The sequence below is a fragment of the Hibiscus syriacus genome, unplaced genomic scaffold, assembly GCF_006381635.1.
Source record: "Hibiscus syriacus cultivar Baekdansim isolate YM2019G1 unplaced genomic scaffold, ASM638163v2 tig00110949_pilon, whole genome shotgun sequence".
NCBI classification, from domain to species: domain Eukaryota; kingdom Viridiplantae; phylum Streptophyta; class Magnoliopsida; order Malvales; family Malvaceae; genus Hibiscus; species Hibiscus syriacus.
This window is the reverse complement of record NW_024062929.1, coordinates 430866-450810: the sequence shown is the minus strand read 5'-3', so window position 1 is coordinate 450810 and position 19945 is coordinate 430866. Positions and strand designations below refer to the sequence as shown.

The window sequence follows — 19945 nt, the reverse complement described above, 5'->3', positions numbered from 1 at the left end:
GTTTTGAGTTAGGGATTTAGATATTAAAATTTAGGGATTTTGATAGCAACAATTGGGGCAGAAGGGGTTTCAATGGATAAGGTTTTGGCGTCGTCCTAGTCGATGGAGGTTCGACAATAACAAAAATGATTGATGTGCATATAGGGATTAAAATTAAGATTTTTAAAATTTTTGGAGTATTTTATTTTTTTTAAAAATTTGTGTTTTTTTAAAATATATTAATTTTTTTATTTTAAATAATCTTTTTAAAATTTTCGAAATGTGACAGGTGTCACTTAATAGAATTTTTTAGTTATCATTACATTCGGGTCACTTAAAATAGTAACATATGTAATGTTATACACTTAGATTAACCAAAAAGTTACTCTTGGTGACAATTTGTAAATTCTTATGTAATTTCTAATTCGGTTTTAGGTATGTCATGATTCTGGACTGAAGGAGTCACCCTTGACCTAAACTTTAAGGGAAAAAAAGACACTATATATATAGCACTTTTTATTGCCATCTAGTTTTAAGACTTTGTCTTGACTAATTTGGATCGACCTGGGTCGTACACCTAGTTTTGATGGGTACGGAAAACAGATTTTTTAATTAGATTGAGATTTCAAATTTTGAGTTTTCACATTAAAGGATTTAAGGTTTTGAGTTAGGGATTTGGATATTAAAATTTAGGGATTTTGGTAGCAACAACTGGGCAGAAAGTAAGGGGTTTCAATAGATGAGGTTTTGGCATCGTCCTAATAGGTGGAGGTTCGACAGTAACAGAAATGATTGGCGTGCATATAAAGATTAAAATTAAGATTTTCAAATTTTTTGGAGTAATTTTATTTTTTTTTAAATTGAGTTTTTTAAAAATATATTTAATTTTTTATTTTAAATAAAATTTTTAAAAATTTCAAAATGTGACAGATGTCACTTAATAGAATTTTTTAATTATCGTTACATTCATGTCACTTAAGATAGTAACATATGTAATGTTATGTACTTAGATTAATCAAAAAGTTACTCTTGGTTATAATATGTAAATTCTTATATAATTTCTAATTCGATCTTAGATATGCCCTGATCCTGGATTGAAGGATTCACCATTGACCTAAACTTTTAGAAGGAAAAAAGACACTATATATATATATATATAACATTTTTTAAAACTATGTATAACGTTAGTTTATATTTCGTTTTAGTATTTATTATTAAAAATTTAAAGATAATGTTGAGGTATAACCATATGATAATGTCACATTATCATTAAAAAAATAAAAGTATTACATTAATAATTCTATTATTTTTTTTATCGATAAATATCAAATTAAAGTTTAAACTATAGGTAAAAATTAAGATTTAAAAATAAAATAAAAGTAATAATTTAGGTAATACATTATAGTTTACCCACTACACTTTGGTCATTCTCACTCTCATCGTCTTAAAGTTTCTGTCATTGTCAGCATGATTAAGTCGATCCCAGTAAGTTTGGTTTGTTAGGTGGGTCATTGATTCTCTGTTTTTGTTTTCTCCATCACCCATACTCGAAACACCTATTGACGCCCAAATTCTTTTGATTAAAACACAAAGTCACTTTGAATCTTCTTCTTCTGTGAGCTGAGGAATCAAACAGACAAATTTTGAGTGCAGAAACCCATGAATCTCCTATCTCTTAAATCCATTCACTCTCCCAAATCCTCTTGTTTGAGAACCATCACAGCTTGCTCCCCCAGACAGGACCTTAAAGGCCGGACTGTTGCAGTAAGCACTTCTTATTCTGCTAATATTATCTTCTTCTTTCTATGACATTCTTCTTCTTTTTAATCTCCAAATACTATCTTCTTTCACTAAGCATATAATCATAAGAGGAGTTTTCTCACATGCACTAGCATTTACCATTTGCTTTCGCTAAAAACCTTTGGGTTTTTAGTTGAAGGAGCTTCTATTTGGAAAAAGGAAGTGAATGATATTTAGTTTTGGATTAATGCGCCGTCTTTTTTTTAGTAAAAGTAGTCGCCTAAGATGTATATGATTTGAACGACTACGAACCACGTTGCTTACATGTTTGTTCGTTTAAATGAACAAAATTTATTGTTTGTGTTCGTTCCTAAGGATACTGTAGTTCATTCCTTAAAATGATTAAAGAGCACAAGCGGATATTTTTTTCAATCTATCGTGAAATGAAAGGTATAGAGAGATGTAGGGCGGGAAATACATATGTGAATAAATAAAGACGAACGGATTACCGGATGTTTATGATCATAAATGAACGAACTAGCCTTTTGTTCGTGCTTGTTCATTTAATTAAGCAACAAAAAATCTTGTTTATGTTCTTTCGTAAATGAACATAAATGAGCTTCTCGCCGAATGGTTCACGAATGGTTCGTTGAACTTTCGTTCATTTACAGTCCTATTTACAAATGAACCAATAGTTTGATACTAAAGGGAGTCACTGTCCATCACAATTGATTGTATTAACTTTTTCCAGTTTTGTTGATTTTCTCACGAATGATTTCTACATGGATTTTTTTAAGGTACAACTTGTTTGAATTTTAATTGATAATAATGTGCTTAATGTAGGGTATTACTTTGCATATTATAGGACTTTTATACTTGTATATACCCATAATGTTGATCAATAAAAATTTGAGAAAATATTTTATTCCAAAATTCTAAAGTTGGTTAAGTCCTTTCAGTCATTTTATTGTGTCTTTGTCAAATTGGCTGGCAATGTTTTCTTGAACGAATTTATTAAATCCAACAGTGATTCACATCACAGTTGAATTGCAGGTAGTTGGCTTGGGAATATCTGGAAAGGCTGCTGCAAGGCTTGCTCTAGCTCGAGGGGCTTCAGTCGTAGGTATCGACCAGAATGAGAATTTGTTGAAGGTATATTACTGTTTACCCCTTCATGTTCTGTAATTTATTGTGGTCATACATGCATGCTCACACTTGTTCCTTGTTTGCCCATTTTAATGCATAACTTGCTCTTGATTACAGCAAGATTCTTCTTTTGTGACACTGAAAGATAATGGGTTAGACACAATCCTTGGACACTTTGATTGGAAGCTTCTTAATGATGCAGATGTGGTGGTTGTTTCTCCTGGAGTTTCCCTGGAAAATTATGGCCTTATGTATTTGTTGCAGTCAGTAAGTTTATGTCTTAATCTAAGCATCCATTTTCATAAGAAGACTTGGCGGGCATATTTCTAGTTTGTAAACAACAGCAGGAGTGATTGTAGCCCTCTTCATTATAGCCAACAAGATTCATTTTCCAAATAGTTGGAAACTAACACAAAAGGGTTGAAATCTAGTCCATTATTTTCCCATACATTAATCATTAACATACATGTGGAGGACCCTCATTGATTGCGTAAACCATACTTATGAATAGTAATAAATGGTGATTAAGTTTGTATTGGGTAGTCATGGATGACAAAAATAATGAATGAGAGCTTGATCGCTCACAAAACCAGTTTATAAAATTTAATGAATTATCAGACTGGGTTAAATAATAACTTTTTGGGGGAATTCTGCTTTTGTTATGTTGTGGTATGTTCATTTACAATTCATTCACATGAAGTACCTAACATTAGGCCTACTACATTTTGCACCTTCTTTCCTACAAAAAATGAAGGATCAAATTGTGAGTTCGCATTCTTGCATGGCTGCATAAGCTTCTTTGCAAATCAAACAAAATGGACTGCTATTATGCTTCCATAAACTTTTTTGCCTTCCTGTTATTCTTATGCAAACATTTTTTTATTATATTTTCTGTCTAATTGCAGGGAAAACAGGTCATGTCTGAGTTGGATTTTGCAGCTGAAGTTCTCCCAAAAAGTGTCAAAATTTTGGCAGTGACAGGAACCAATGGAAAATCCACTGTTGTTACTTTTGCTGGACAGGTTTCTCTTCTATTTGAATATATGAACACATTGCACTTGTTTATTATTCTTGATACAAAATGTCTCGTCATGTTGCAGAATGTCTTAAGATTAGTGGCTATAGAAGATCCTTGTTGCACTCCTAAAAAGAGGCTCAGTATTAGCGGAATACTGCCTTAACATTTATTTTCTTCAATAGGCACCTACTTAGCTCTTTTTATAAATGGAGGCTTTATTATCCATTTGTCACTTGATATGGAAAAAGGTTTTCTCACTCTCATCTCCCTTTCTTTTTTGTATAAGAAATAATCCATGGAGCAAAAGGCAATTTAACCTGTGACCTAGTCCACCATCCTGTTCACATGGGGGAAGAAAAGATGTAATTTGAACCAATAGCCGTGTTGTTATCAACATGATAAAAGCTATAGTCAATGGGACAGTTCTATATTCCTATTTTTCCTTGCCATTACATTGTGTGATATGAGTTCAGCTACACACTTCCTGTGATTTATTTTTATCTTGATCATTTGGTGACAGATGCTTAGTCATTTTGGTATTAATACATTTGTGGGGGGAAACCTTGGAACTCCACTCTCTGAGATGGCCTTTGAGCATTTGAGATCGCCTTCACAAGAAAGTGAGCTTAAGGTAAGTCCAATCTATCTTTTCTCTCTTACCTTTTTATTTTGTTTGTAATATATAATAGTTTGATTTACTTATTTTCTATCTTCTATTTTATAATTTATGTATCATAAAGAATCTGTTCATTTCCTTGATGTCAATGTTAACTTTATGTTTCATTTCCCCCCGCATATATATATGTATATATAAGCGCTTATAGACTGAACATGCCAACATTTTCCAGGTTGCAGTAGTGGAAGTCAGCAGCTGTCAAATGGAAATTCCCTGTGTGTACTTCTGTCCTTCTGTGAGTAGACTTAAGAGATTGCTTGACAACAGTTGAGGTTCTTTCATTTGTTTTTGGCTTTTAATCTGGTAATATAAAAATCCTTTGTAGGTTTCTGTGGTACTAAATCTTACCCCTGATCACTTAGAAAGGCACAAGACAATGCTAAGTTATGCCGAATCCAAATGTCGTCTATTTTCTCACATGGCCAACACCAAGCTGGGACTTCTTTCATTTGGTATGTTCCTTTTTGACACCAGATAAAGTAACACTTCATTCTTAATTCCATTCTGACCCATTCCACAAGCGTGAGTTGGACTTGTAAGCATATGATGTGTCTAAGGGTTACTTTATCATGAAGATTGCAGTTCTTTTTTGTTTAACAGCCAATCAAATAATTATCTGTAGGGAATCAGTACCTGGATGACGCAGTTAGGAAATACTGGAACAAATTCAATCTTGCTTGGATCGGAGCTTTTCCGGGTGTGAAAGTAAGAATTACTACTTGACCTGTAGTTATTGAACAAAGTTTGGGCATTTTATTCCTACTTTTACCTCTTTTAATGCCATCTTCCTAGCTCTAATTCAAGTCCCTAAATGATGTTTTGGTGGCCAAATACATGGTTGAATATAATGTATTCTGATTATAGGAAAAAACATCAGGGGTAAAATGAAAATGCCAAGAAAAGCCATGAATCACACCCTTTTACTTGGAACCATTTCTGGTTTGATAATTGGTATGGAAAGTACCATTTTTGTTATTCTTTGTGACGAAAAATAGAAGGCTGAGATGGATGTTTGAGAAGAGAAAACTTGAATTTATTCACATCATAGGTTAGCCTATTTATAGTTTTATACCAAAAACATGTATTGAAGTAAGGAAAGAAATTAACAAAAATAAAATAAAATGCTGAAGAACTTGTGATTTAGCCTAATTTATAGCTAATTTACAGCTTCATAAAACTCTCCCTCAAGCTAGAGCATGAATATTAATCATGTCCAGCTTGTTACAAATATAATCAACCCGAGAAATCTTCAAAGCTTCTTGAATTGAATTTGAAATTATAATACTATCAAGAGATGAAGTAAATACTTCATATGATGACTGTAATTTTTCATATGTCGCATATCTTTCAATAGGATAATTTGAGCATGCACGAACACCTTTTCTATGAGTAATAGGTAAAATCTGAATTATCAATTAATAGAACAAGATGCTCACGAGCTGGAGATTCCTTACCTGTGTTAATTTTTGAAGCATGAGGTTTCGGTTCAAGTTCTTGACAATCTCTGATTTTTTGTGATGTTCTCTAGATGTTCAGCAGATTGCCTTCTCCTTGAGTAGACACGAAGTTCTTGATGATTTGTGTCAAGTTGAGATTTAGGTTGAGTGGACTTATTTATAGGAGATTTGAATGTGTTATTTTAAGGAGTTAGAGAAGGTAAACTTTACTCGGATTGAATGTTTTGAAGGCTGACCCAAAACTTAATTCTTTTTTTCCCCTTTGAATTAGGATTTGAAAAAAAAAAGGTTGGTTTTCAAAGGAGGTGACATCCATGGATTTATATATTTTCCTAGAAATAGGCGAGTAACATTTGTACCTTTTTGGTAAGAAGAATACCTTAACAAAACACTGTATTGAATTGGGATCAAGTTTAGTTCGATATTGTTTGTGAATGCGAACAAAGGTTGAACAACCAAAAACTTTAAGTGGAAGATCAGAAGAAAACTAAAAAACTATGATTGGTGTGCGAGCTTCACCCATTTGCACTCTAGTCACCGGAATCTACAGAATGACTAAACTGATATTGACGATCCTCCCTATAAACGTTGGTGCGAACAAAATTTCACTCATCGAAGTGGCTCACACAAAAACCAACTGAAATCTTTGTTTAGCAATTTCATTGATGAAACCCAAACTCTAAAACCATGTCAAATGGCTTTGACAACATGCAACGGAAATTAGAAGACTATAAAGAATGTTTGAGAAGAGAAACGTGCTTATTCACATCATAGGTTAGCCTATTAATACTAATTACAAGTATTGAAAGAAGGAAACAAATTAAAGAAAATAAAATTCCTAAGAATCTGTACATATTATTTCCTAATTTACAGCTTCATAACAATCATTGTCATTGTGATGTTGATGATGATTGCTTGTTTGGAAAAGATTGATACAGATGCAAAAATTGCCACCTTCAAAGTTCCGGACATAGGAGTTGCATCACAACTGCAACTTGGTGGCATGAGAGCTATAGGGAATCACAACTATTATAATGCTGCAGTGGCTGCTTTGTCTGTGGCTGGACTGGATGTTGGCGTGCATGTTGAAGCCATCAATTCAACAATTGAGAAATTAAGGCCTCCACCTCATCGAATGCAAGTCGGTAAGGAATTACCTGGTACTTTTTTTCCCTTTTTCTACTTTTCTTTAGTGGTACCAGGTCTTTTAAAATTATCTTGGTTCGACTACTCTTCTAGCCCTTTTATACTTGTAATATTTATAATCAATCTACTGGCACGATAAAAGAATATGATGGTTGTAATTTTTCTGCTAGGCAAGATTTAATAATCTTAACAGTCTTGTATTTGGACTGCTACTTTGTGATTCTTGGCTTTCATCATCTAGTCCACAAGGATATTCACGGAGTTACATGGGTGGATGATAGCAAGGCAACAAACATTGCGCTACACATACAGGGCTTACGGGTCTGAAGGGGAAAAAGTCGGTGATTCTACTCGGCGGCCTTGCTAAGGTCGGGTATATATCTTTTCCTTTTAATGAAAATTCTTCATAAGTTCTTTGGTGCCATTGATTTGGAATTTGCTTCCCCTTCTTTGCATCATAGTGTCTAATTAGATTTCTGAATGTGGCTGAACTTGGACTTTGCTTACCATCTGAAACGTGCTATTGGCTTAGTAGGCTTTTGCTCGTACTATAACCATGTTATACTCAGGCAATTTTTTATTTTTTATTTTTTTATTTGCAGGTCTTAAATGGACAAGCATCAAATGGTTTTGAACAATTGGTCGAACTATTGAAGGGCCATAGATGTGTGATAACTGTATGTGAGATGTTTCTTCTTGAGATACGCCAATCTCCGATTCAAAATCCCTACTTCCTGTATTTTCTTTTTTTTTTTTCTGTTCTTTTTTCTAATAGCTTGTTTCTAAACTGCTTTTGCATGAATGGCCAAAGTTCGGGTCTTCAGGAGCAATGATTCATCAGACATTGTCTGACAACGGTCTTAGCATTCCTTGTATTCAAGCCACAAATCTGAAGGATGCTGTTCAACATGCTAGGAAGATGGCAAAACATGGTTTGTTCTTTTTAATGATGAATTTCGATTTAATGTGTTTGTTTCCTCATGTAGTCATTTCTGTTCCAATTGTCGTATAATTGTATATCTGTTATACTTCATCTGGATGTCCTCCACAAAAGACTTTCTCCTCGAATATTCCTCCGGAGTTTTACACCTCTAGAGTTATTTAAAGCCTCCGGAGTTCCATAGCTTCCGGTCAGTTACGATCCCTTGACATAATCACTAGGGTTGTAAATGAACTGAACGTTTAGCGAACAGTTCGTGAATTGTTCGACTAGAAGTTCGTGTATTTATTAAATGAATGAACATGAACAAGATTTTCTGTTCGTTTAATTAAATGAATGAACATGAACAAAGGGCTCTTTCGTTCATTTACGTTCGTTAACGTTCGGTAATTCGTTTGTTTAAGTCCATTTGTTTATTTATATTTATCTTCGTTTATTTATATTCTTTAAAAATTTTTGCTTGATTTAAAAGAAAGTTACATTTTGTCTTTGTTTGTGTTTGTTTACGTTCGTTTATTATTTTATCGAACGAACATGAATGAACACAAACAAAAAAATTTGTTCGTTTAGTTGTTCATGTTCATTCATTTGTTCGGTTAAAGTAACGAACGTTCGTGTCTATTCGGTTTGTTTACATGCCTAATATTCATCAGTAGACCCACGTGATCTATCAGAGTCAAATCTACTATTTGACAATAAGAACTATTCAGTATGTCAACCTACCAATAGTCATAATGACCTTAGTCCTGACACTAGCGTTAAGGGCCAGTATATAAACCACAATGCAAACTATAGAGAGGTCTCTCTTTGAATGACTTTCTTGGAACTTACTTCACTATTCATCATCTTCTACAACTCACCAATCATATTCATCATCTTCTACATCTCACCAACCATCGGCTGCGGCTCACTGTCCAAATAAAAATGGGTGAACCGTTTACAGCCGCCACTACCCCACTTTTCCTATTAATCCCATCAACCATTACAAACCATCAGAACAAGTTCAGATGCATGATCCTTGTTAAAACATTGCTCATGTTTTCATTATAAAGAGAGTTAGCAGAAGAGAAAACGGGGGACAGGTTAAAATATTTTGCTTCTAGTTCTAGCACTTGACTTCGTCTCAAGGTGCTTTAGGTGTTTAGATGGGAATATTGGTAACTGGTGACAGCATTCATTTTATTTATTAACATTGTGAACATTGACACAGGTGATGCCATTGTGCTAAGTCCAGCATGCGCTAGCTTTGATGAATTCAGGAACTTTGAGCACCGAGGGATGTTTTTCCAGGAGTTGGCCTTCTCTGCATAATATGTTTTCAGCGACTCGATTATGAACCGACGTCTGCAATGCAAGTGACGGAAACGGGCTACCGATGACGAATTGTGACCGACTGAATTAATAGCAATTTTTGGATATAATTTGCTAATAAGATGCTGAGATTTCATTTGGCCAATTCTGTACCTTCTCCTGTTTTGTGTAATCAAAGAGTTAATTTTGACATAAGAAAGGACATTTCTTTCTAGTTTGCACTTTGGAGTGATATTTTCTTTTCGTGGTTAGGTTGGTAGGATATTATTTATAAATTTGAATATAATCGGACGAGTAGATTATGTTAAAAATCAAGACACTGTTTGGTCTAATTTTGTTGAGTTATATAAAATCAGTGACGAATCCAAAAATTTAAAATAAATGTTTAAAATTTTAATATACTTTTTTTCTCAAAAAATTTAGGTATGCAAATTTTCATTTTTCCCCTTTTTCCCATTACACATTCGACTAACTTTTACAATTTTTTTTTCAAAATAATGAGATGTACTCTCACATAACTAGAAATGATATTCTGCATCGACCCAATAGGGAAGTGGAAAAAAAACCCTATATGTTGTATTCTTACGGTGTGTTTGGTTGGGGGAATGTGAGATTCTCATGGGAATGAAATCCACATTCTCCGTTTGGTTGGCTGGGAAAATCATTCCCGGTAATCTTACATTACTAATAGTGATTTTTTTGGATATATTACCGGGAATGTCATCACCTCCATTTCCTTAGGTATTGTAGGATTACCGGCGTTTTAGACTAAAATGCCTTTAAATTTTGTTTCTTCAAAAATATATTTATTCTGTCAATGAATAATAAAATTTTATGAATTTTAAATTATAAATTTATCCTTAAACTATTTTAGATTTACAAAAAAATCTATAATTAAAATTTTATATGAAATTCAGGAGTTAAAATAAAATTTTATTCTTTCATTATACCTTTTTATATTTTTAATTTTGTAAAAAAATTATATAAATTTTATGAATTTAAAATTTTCAAAGAAAATATATAAATATTTTTAACTTTTAAAAAACAAATATATAATAAGACAATTTGATAACATATATATTCCAATAATCTTTTATTCTTTTAACCAAACACAATAATCTTATATTCCTGCTAAACCAACCAAACACAAAATATAACGTTCCGTAATCCTATTCTCAGCCTAAAGATTATTACCTCAAATAGGATATTTTGAACAATAATATAAAAAAGACGCATGGGTAGTAGACGTTCTCTGTGGCCGTCTGTAAATTGGTTAAAATTCGCAAGTTGATTTTTTTTTTACTTAATCTGCCGTTTTGGGTATTTATTAACTCAAAAGAGAGGAAACAGCTGGAAAGTACAAAATAATAAACGTTGGGTAAGAAAGCTAACACTTAACCCCAAACAAAAAAAAGAAAACGAAGAGGCAGAAAAGCTTGCCAAACCAAACAAAACACAAAAGAAAAACCAATGAAAATGAAACCCCCAAAGAGAGACGGCGATGAGTCTTCTACTCCCATGCTGCATAAACCAAACGGAACCGAGCAAGAAGACAACCAGACGGGGTTCGAAGAAAAACAAATGACGGACCCCAGGAGACAGCCTTAACGATCTCCAGGGAGGATCGAGGTGTCGCCGGTCAATAGCTGCAAGAACATAGGCGGAGGGGGGCGCATATTCTACCCAAAACAGGTCATAAGCTCCTTCAATCCTTTGGAAGCTAGGGCGTGGGCTACCTTATTTGCATGTCTCAGGATGAACTTGAAAAGGCATTCTCCAAATTGAGTTCTTTTGTTTTTTAAATCAGAAATGTGGGATCTGATTTCGGATAAATCTAACTCTGACGATCTAACTTTCTCAATAATGGTTCGAGCGTCTCCTTCAATGAAAATGTGAAACCCATATCCTTTGCAAATTCGAGCCTATGCAGGAAAACGATCGCCTCTGCAGCAAAAGGGGAGACCACCTGGTAAGATATTCTACAACTTGAACCCAAAATCTTCCCATTAGAGTCCCTAATCACACAACCAGAGCTAGCTAAATTTCATGATTGTAGGTAGCCTGCATCCACATTGATTTTTACTGAGGGATCGATGGGGGGACTCCACAACACCTTCGAATTTGGCTTCTGGTGATGGAACGTACTTGTCAAAGATTTGAGTTCCTTTATATAGCCGCGCACAAAGGTAAAAATCTCATTTTGACTCTGATATTTTCCTTCGTAAACATATTTGTTTCTAGAAAACCATAGGGCCCCGATAGAGATAGCTACGTCTTTCATCTTGTTTTTGTCCAAGTTTTTAAATATCCAACTAAACCACTCTTGAAAACTGAGATTAAGCACATTAGCATACCACTCAAACCCCAAACTACTCCAAACACTTCGAGCATAGGGACAATCCCGTTTAACATGAAGTATTGATTCCTCAATCTGGAGGCATCTAGGGCAGAGAGGGTTATGGGCAATTCTTTTAATAAATAGGTTCTGGAAAGTGGGTACGTAATTAAACAAAAACTTCCACATAAGAATACGCACCTACTTGGACAATCGATGACAAGCGTCATAATTGTCAAATAATTATTCTTTTTTCTTGAATATTCATGCTAAGAACATAGTATAAAGAAGGTGTTGGTCCACGTGGATTTAAAAATTTCTAATATCAATCTAAATTGATCTTTAACCAATAAATCTGTAAAATAAGAAAATTAAAAAGATGGAGGTTTTGAATAATAAAGTAAACTAAATAAATAGAATAAAATTAAAACAAAAGGAATAATAAAAAAAATAGAAGTAAATTGTAAAGAAATAATAAAGATGAGAGATAGTCTCTAGCTTCGCTTTGCCTCAATCCGTCTTGGCCACTGAAATAGATTTTACTTCGGATATTTTTCGGTTACAGTCAAAAGACCCAACCCTTGTAACCTGCTCTTCTCTCTGGTGAACTGATTTCCAAAGCCAATTCTTGAAAATTAGCCCTTGTTTGGATTAATATCGGCTATCATGGTTTGGAATTGGAAAAGCCCGTGCTCGGATTATGGTGTCTCGATGAGAATCGTACCCAATCTTGATTTCCCTTACTGATTGCAACTAAGTTTGTTATTAGGGAATTGAACTTGCTACAAGCTGATTATTCTCCCCAAATGTAGATCAAAATTCGATCAAACCAATGTGCACTCTTTGGATCGAAGATGTTAAGATATTTGAAGGAAGGTCGATTGCCTCCACTTGTCTGTCGAAAGTCAAGAAAGAAATCTGAAGATATGAAGCGCTTTTACAATTTCCACGAGAATGGATCGAGTCTTCACTTAGCTATCAGCTAAACAAAAATTTAGCTAAGCATAGTAGAGATCATACGTGTAGAAGGAAAATAATTTTATTAATCTAAAAACCTAAAACAACGAAAAGTCATAACTAGTAAATATACATAGGAGAGAGAATGTCTAGGAGAGAGAATGTCTAGAAGAGAGAATAGAAGTGAGAGTGAAAGAGAAAATTTGAATGCTTCTTTGTCTTTCGGTGAGGAATGGATGGCGTTTGTGGACTGTCTGAGTAAGAGTGTGTCTAGGAGAGCTGTCAAGGAACTTTTCCAACACCATGGTCGTGTATTAAGGGTTTACATTCCGTTCGAATCCATTAAACCAAGGTATAGGAACCATACTTTTACCTTTGTTCAGTTCGAGAAAGAGGAGGGATTAAAAAAAGCGATTGAGAACGTAAACGGATCATGGATTGATGGGAAGAGATTCTTTGTTGGGGTTGCGAAGTATCAGAGTAAGAGGGCTATGTTAGCAGTTGGAAGTACGTCAAAGCTGGTTACTGAGAAGTTGAATAGGGGTGAGGATGGTAAGAAGAGAGAAGAAATAGTTTCATTGAACTGACTAAGGGATAGAAGATCGTATAAAGATGTACTGATTTCGAATGATTGGAGGAATGAAAAAATTCCAATGGATAAAAGAGATGGATGTCTGAGAAGGGGTTTAGGGGTGAGAAATGTATGGGAGATGCACATCCCCTCGGGTGATTCGGACTGGGTAAAACGTTCTCTAACAGGGATTGTTAAACCATTATTTGAGTTGGGGTTGGTTTAAAAGGGATTGGAAAGTGATGGGATAAAGGTGAAGGTTGCCAGATGGGGTTATGCATGGAAATCATGCATGGTCACATTTGGTTCGGTTAAAGAGCTTGAAGAAATTTGGTCGAAGAAGAAGGATGAGTTAATGTTCTGGTTCGATTGGCTGGAACCCCTTCTGAATGATGAAGGTATTCTAATGGCTTTCTGCTCGGTGGAATTATATGGCATTCCATTGCTATGTTGGAATGCTTCCTTTTTAGAGAAGCTGGTTGGAAGATGGGGGAAACTGATGTGTATTCAGGACAGCACGTTGAACAGGCTGGATTTGTAGGTGGCAAGGGTGCTGTTGAGGGTGGGAAGCCCCTTCGACGTACCGGATTGGATAACTTTAGGTGCTTATGGGAGATCATACAAAGTTACTGTTAAAAAAGGGTCATCTTCTAAGATTTCGGTGGAGCCGTCAAAATTAAATTCAGAGAGGGGATCGGAACAAAGGCACGGTGATGGTGCAGCGATAGGGGAGGAGGATGAAGGTAGAGAAGTTGGGGTGGTTGGAAGTAGTGATATATCAGCAAAGGAAACACGTCAAAGGGTTGACAAGTGGCTTGATGGGACTGGGGTAGCTGGAAATCCAGGCGGCTGGAGAAGCTTAATGTCAAAGTAACAGGAAACTCATGGGGAACAGGATGAGAGAAGGGTGTCAAAATGTTTTGACTTAAGTAAGGAATGTAGAGGAGGCTTTGAGGGGACCGGTCTGATGGAGAATAAAGGATTAATTGGTGAGTATACAGGCCTTGGGTTAAGGGATGTGTGGGCCTAGATGGTAACAAGAAAGACCAATTACAAGAAATGAGCGATACAAGCTCGCTTGAGACCAGAATCATTCCTGTAGGGCCAGCAGTTCAATTAAATTTTGAAGAGTCCAGAAATGCGAGTGAAGACTTGGATCATATCATAGCGGCGGCTGTGGGGGATGGTCCTCGCAGAGTAGATGAGATTGAATTTCATCCTAGCAGTGGTGTAACTGATGGCCGAAAAATTGATAGCGGGTGTAATTTGTCGGCAGCTTGTAATGCTTCGAAAAGAAATGAAGAGGTTGGAAGGGGTAAAAGGATAATTTTCGAAAGAGTCTACTGCATGTCAAGGGGAAAAAAGACAAGTGCAGGTCAGAATCGGGAGTTATTTCGGTGAGGGTTCAAGAAGAGAACGAGGAGTTAAATGCAACATGGGAGGTGAGTAATATGCTAGGTATAACTTTTTGTGGTGGGAAGAAGGCATTTGCAAGGAAATTTGAAGAGACAGGCTTAAGTGAGGTGGGAGGAGGTGTGAGTTGAGCCACTAAGCTGGAGGGGGTAGTCGAATCTTTTTTAATGTCAATATTTTCATGCATTTCTTGGAATATAAGGGGTTTGGGAAGGAAAGAAAAGGTGAGGGTAGTAAGGAGCTTGATTTTAAGGAAGAAACCTGTTATAGTGTTCCTGCAGGAGTCGAAATTAGAGGTTGTAAATCAGGCGCTATTAAGGAAGCTTGGCGGAAGGAAATTGAATGGGATGGTGTCATCTCCCTCTATAGGAGCAGCGGGGGGTTTAATTAGCATTTGGGATGAAAATTGGTTTGAAATCGAACAACATTTTATTTTCAGTCGGTTTATAGCTTATCAAGGGCAAAATAAAGGATATTGGTGAGGTTTGCTATTTGGTCAATGTATATGGGCCGGTCGTAGAATCAGAAAAGGAGAGTTTCTTTGAGGAACTACTAATATTCTTAGATCAAATGGATTGTCCTTTATGTGTGGGGGGGATTTCAATTCTTACTTGTTCACGGAGGAGAAACTTGGGAAAAATCATAATATTCATTCTATGAGAGTGTTGGGTAATTTTGTTTTTCAAGCTAAGCTTACAGATTTGCCAGCTGCTGGAGGGAAATTTACATGGTGTAGTAACAGGGAGTCCCCCGCCTTTGTTAGACTTGATCGGTTCCTAGTGGATTACAGGTTTCTGAGTATTTATTCGGGTGTGGTCCAAACTATTCTCCCAAAATCATTATCGGATCATAATGCAATTTCACTTGAAAAGAGTGGTAAATTGTGGTCCGAAACCGTTTAGATTTTTCAATTATCTTGGGGTTTCAGAAAATAATGGGTTCAACCTTCGAAGAGATAAAGAAGGATAAAAAGATGAAAGGGATTACGCAAATGTTGAGTAAGTCGAAGATTGTAATTAAGAATTGGTCGAACAATAGACATAGCTTGTTGTCGGGAAGGATTCTAGAACTTGAGAAGGCTATAGGAGAAATGGAGGTTGTTATACAACAGGAGCAGAATTCTATTTCGTGGGTTGACATCGCAAAGGCAAAGAGGGAGTTATGGGACTTGTACAAAAAAGAGGAATTAATATGGTTCCAAAAGTCTCGACAAAAATGGTTTTCTGATGGTGACCGTAACTCCAAGTTTTTTCATCAGTGTGCAACGAATAGGGGGAGGGTAAACATGTTGAAGATTCTGAAAGTGGATGGTATTTGGATCTCTGAACCGAATAAAATTAAAGAGTGTTTTTAATTTTTTCAAAGATGCTTATAACAGGAATCCAACGGTTGAAGTGGAGAAAGTGGATCTTGGTTTTGCAAGGTTATCGGAAGAGCAAAGATTGTCGTTGGAAAGGTCCTTTTCGGAGGAGGAGATTTGGGAAGCAGTTGCTTCCTCAGACGGCAACAAGGCATCGGGATCAGATGGGTTAAATTTGGGGGATTTTTAAAAGGTTCTGGTCGGCTTTAAAGGATGAAGTAATGAAGTTTTTTTGGGATTTTTATTCAGGGAAGTGATGGGAGAAAGAGGTTAATCACTCCTTTATAACGATAATTCCAAAAAAATTGAACCCAAAATGTTTAGATGACTATCGACCTATTAGTTTAGTAGGTGGTCTTTACAAAATTCTGTCTAAGGTACTGTCGAGAATAGGGGTGTAAACGAGCCAAGTCGAGCTCGAGTATTGCCGAGCTCGACTCAAACTCGAAAACTTTAAATGTAAGCTCGACTCAACTCGAAAACTCGTGAGCCTAAAATCTTTAAGCTTGACTAGAACTCGAAAGATACTATTAAAACTTGACTCGAACTCGAAAAGGCTCGGATTAAAAAAAAATTCAAAAGCTCGATTGAAGCTCAGAACTCAAGCTCGATTGAAGCTTGATTTAGAGACCGATTCAAGCTTGATTCAAGCTCGATTTGGAGCTCGATTTGGAGCTCGATTCAAGCTCGACGGGTTAATGTTGATTTGCTGAAAACCTATCCCATTTTATACACTCACTTTACCCCTTATTCCCCAAGAACCACCGATGTGGGATATCAACTCACAACCAACTTTTTGCTTCAAGTCTCCGATCAGACCTCTCTTCAGTCGCACCTCCCTCCGCTTCATGGTTCTTGTGTCTCTAACTTTTTTCTTATCTTCTTTCATTGCTTATTTAATATTTTATTTAATTTCCATCTCATCTTTGTTTTCATTTGCTTTAGTCAACAGCTGCCGCAGAGAAAGAGAAAGCTCTTGCTAACGTAAGCCTCTTTTTTTAAAAAATTATTGTTATTCAAACAAGGTTTGGATTTTGGAGTTTAGATTTTAAATCTTTTTGCTGTGATTGTGATTGCCTTTGTAGTGGGTACATCAGTTGAATGCTCCACTCGAGGAAATCGATCCTGAAATTGCTAACATAATCGAACTCGAGAAAGCTTGGCAATGGAAGATGTTTACTTTCTAGGCAGCATATAGCTTATCATGTATCTGTTTCATTATTGTAGTCAATGTTCAGTCACTTTTTTATCTCCTGCTAACTTTCAAGTTTATACTGCATTGTTGAAACCTCATGAATGGATTATGGCACTAGATTTACCCCATGGTGGACATCTTTCACACGGTTATTAGGTGCTTATCATTTCCATTAACTAAAAGCTTTTCTGGTGAATTTGATTACATTTTTGTCTTCTCTTGTTAATTCTAATTGTATTTTTTCTGCATTTATTTTCTAAAGAACTAACGTATCAGGAGGCAACATTACTTTAAGGCTATTCAACTAGTGCTATTGTGTTTGAAATTCAAATTTTAAATTCTTTTTTGCATTATAAAGAAGATATCTTCTGTGTCCATATTCTTTGAGACAATGCCATATAGATTGGATGAGAGTACATGTTACATTGACTATGATCAGGTAGCTCCTCTTTCATTATGTTTTATGTATCTACACTTGCGTAACTGTATATTGTACAAAACCAGGGATGCACCTTTTGATCAATGTTTTGTTTACTTTCCACAATCCTTTCAAGATTCACAGCTGGAACTTGTGTGGAATATTTGATATGTGCTGCATCTTTTAAGCATAATTTGACATACAAAAGAGAAATCTATATCTTTATAGTTAGATTTTCAATTGAGCGGTTTGAATTTTCAGATGTATGGAACTTGCTTGCATCTTAAATCAAATTCGATCCAGCTGTCAAATTAGCCTTAAAAATCAATACCGAGACGAAAGGTATACTTTTCTGTTTATTCAATAGCCTGAAGGGCAATATTTTTATATGTTGTAAAAATGGAATATATGCTCGCACATTTCCCTTGAATTACTATTAATCCAGGAACAAAGTTGAAGGATTTTGTAGCAATCTTGGAATCAGATATGAACTTTCAATTTGAAATCTCTAAGCTCTGAAAAAAGTCGAGGAGTACGCGAAGCAATTTCCAACCATCGGTTTTTAGAAGGAAAAAATGAAATACAAGGACTAAGGCAAGGTTTGCCAGTTCTAAAGAAGTATGTGAACTGTTGTTGTTCCTACATATTGTTGGGTTGATGTGTTGTAGAACTAATTATGAATTAGATTTTGTATTATTACGATTGTATATTCTTCTTGTTTTAATGTGATAAACCCTTTAATTATATATTTTGATACTATTATTATTATTACAATGTTATGTACTATTGTTGTTTTAATGTGGTGTACTATTAATTAAACCTACATAATATTTATAAACTTTTATAATAAATTTTTAATCAATTATTAATATTATATCAAATAAACCTACATAATATTAATTATACGTTGAAATTTATTTCTAAAAATACGAATGAATAAGCATCATGAAGATTTTAAACATAAAATAGTGTATTTATAACACAATCAACATAAATTATTAATATTATCTAAACATAAGTATGCGAATGATTTATTTAGAGTCACGTAACATCATTTTGCATAATTTTTATGTTACCTTCATGTGCATAATTTAACCCCTATCGTATAATCGAATTAAGGGCTTAGGGTTTAGTATTTATGGTTTAGGTTTAGTACTTAGGGATTAGAGTTTATGGTTTAGTATTTATGGATTAGGGATTCGAGATTAATGTTCAAGTTTAGGGTTTAGAGATTATGTATTAGGGTTTAGGGGTTAGGTTCATGGTTTTAGAGTTTAGGGTTCATTACAAATACATTAAATAATCGGCTTGGTACTGATTTATGAGGTAAGTACAATATAGTATCTTGATATTAAATGCTCAAACTTTATATTTATGATATTTGAACCCGAAACCTCAAAATATAACAACAATTTAAAAAAATAGTTATTAAAAATATTATTAGGAATATATTAAATATTTTTCATTAGATAAATAATTTTTTATTAATTTAAAATAAATATAATAATATTTACTCAAAAATAATTTTTAACCATTTTCAATTTTTCTATTGTTTGGTTGTTTTTTTTTCTTATTTTTCTACGTTGTTAAGTATTGTGTAGTAAAAAGTTAAAAAATAAAAAAATCAACCAAACATGTGTAATTTAATATGTGCTTAATTAAATGGGGTTTTATTTTTCTTTTAGTAATATACAATGTAACAATTGGACTTGAGCTGGTTAATTAAAAAAAATTAAAATTTGAGGGTAGTTGTATTATAGAATTTTTAATATATTTTTAAAATTTTATAATTATCAATAGTGTATTTTTAATATATTTTTAATAATGTAATTTTAAAAAATCTAAAATTATAATATAACATTTTTTTTCCGAACTGCTCACGAGCTTTTCGAGTCGAGTATCGATTAGCTCGTTTCGGCTCGTTAAGAACTCGAGTCGAGTCCATTCGATCTGAGTATTTATCGAGCCTTGATCGAGTCGATCTCGAGTAGCTCGCGATCTGTCTCGTCTCATTTACAGCCCTAGTCGAGAAGGCTGAGGTCTTGCATAGACTCTTTGATCGGTCCGACTCAATTTGCTTTTGTACCATGAAGGCAGATTTTGGACTGCTCCTTTGTAGCAAATGAAGAGATCGATTACTGGAGAAGAAAATGTTTGAAAGGTGTAGCATTTAAAGTGGACTTTAGGAGAGCTTATGACTCAACAGATTGGTCGATTTTGATGCGGGTTATGAAATTTATGGGATTCGGACAACGGTGGTGTTCTTGGATCCATAATTGTATT

The 19945-nt window shown here is 34.7% G+C and overlaps 2 protein-coding genes across 2 annotated transcripts; both read left to right on the top strand.

The window, feature by feature from the left end:
* The first annotated feature begins 1588 nt into the window (after positions 1 to 1588).
* On the top strand, positions 1589 to 9519 carry LOC120148114 (UDP-N-acetylmuramoylalanine--D-glutamate ligase-like). The gene is given in 14 exon segments (XM_039161301.1): positions 1589 to 1743; positions 2773 to 2871; positions 2983 to 3132; positions 3771 to 3887; positions 4404 to 4514; positions 4732 to 4794; positions 4885 to 5011; positions 5182 to 5264; positions 6945 to 7161; positions 7404 to 7457; positions 7460 to 7530; positions 7765 to 7839; positions 7974 to 8094; positions 9313 to 9519. Coding segments are annotated over 14 exon segments (1494 nt in total). The 5' UTR covers positions 1589 to 1638; the 3' UTR covers positions 9414 to 9519.
* Positions 9520 to 16496: 6977 nt separating this feature from the next.
* Positions 16497 to 17989, top strand: LOC120148115 (serine hydroxymethyltransferase 2, mitochondrial-like). Its single transcript, XM_039161303.1, has 3 exons — positions 16497 to 16900; positions 16995 to 17033; positions 17135 to 17989. Exons 1-3 carry the CDS (start codon positions 16817 to 16819, stop codon positions 17234 to 17236), a joined length of 225 nt encoding a protein of 74 aa, XP_039017234.1. The 5' UTR covers positions 16497 to 16816; the 3' UTR covers positions 17237 to 17989.
* Positions 17990 to 19945: the final 1956 nt, after the last annotated feature.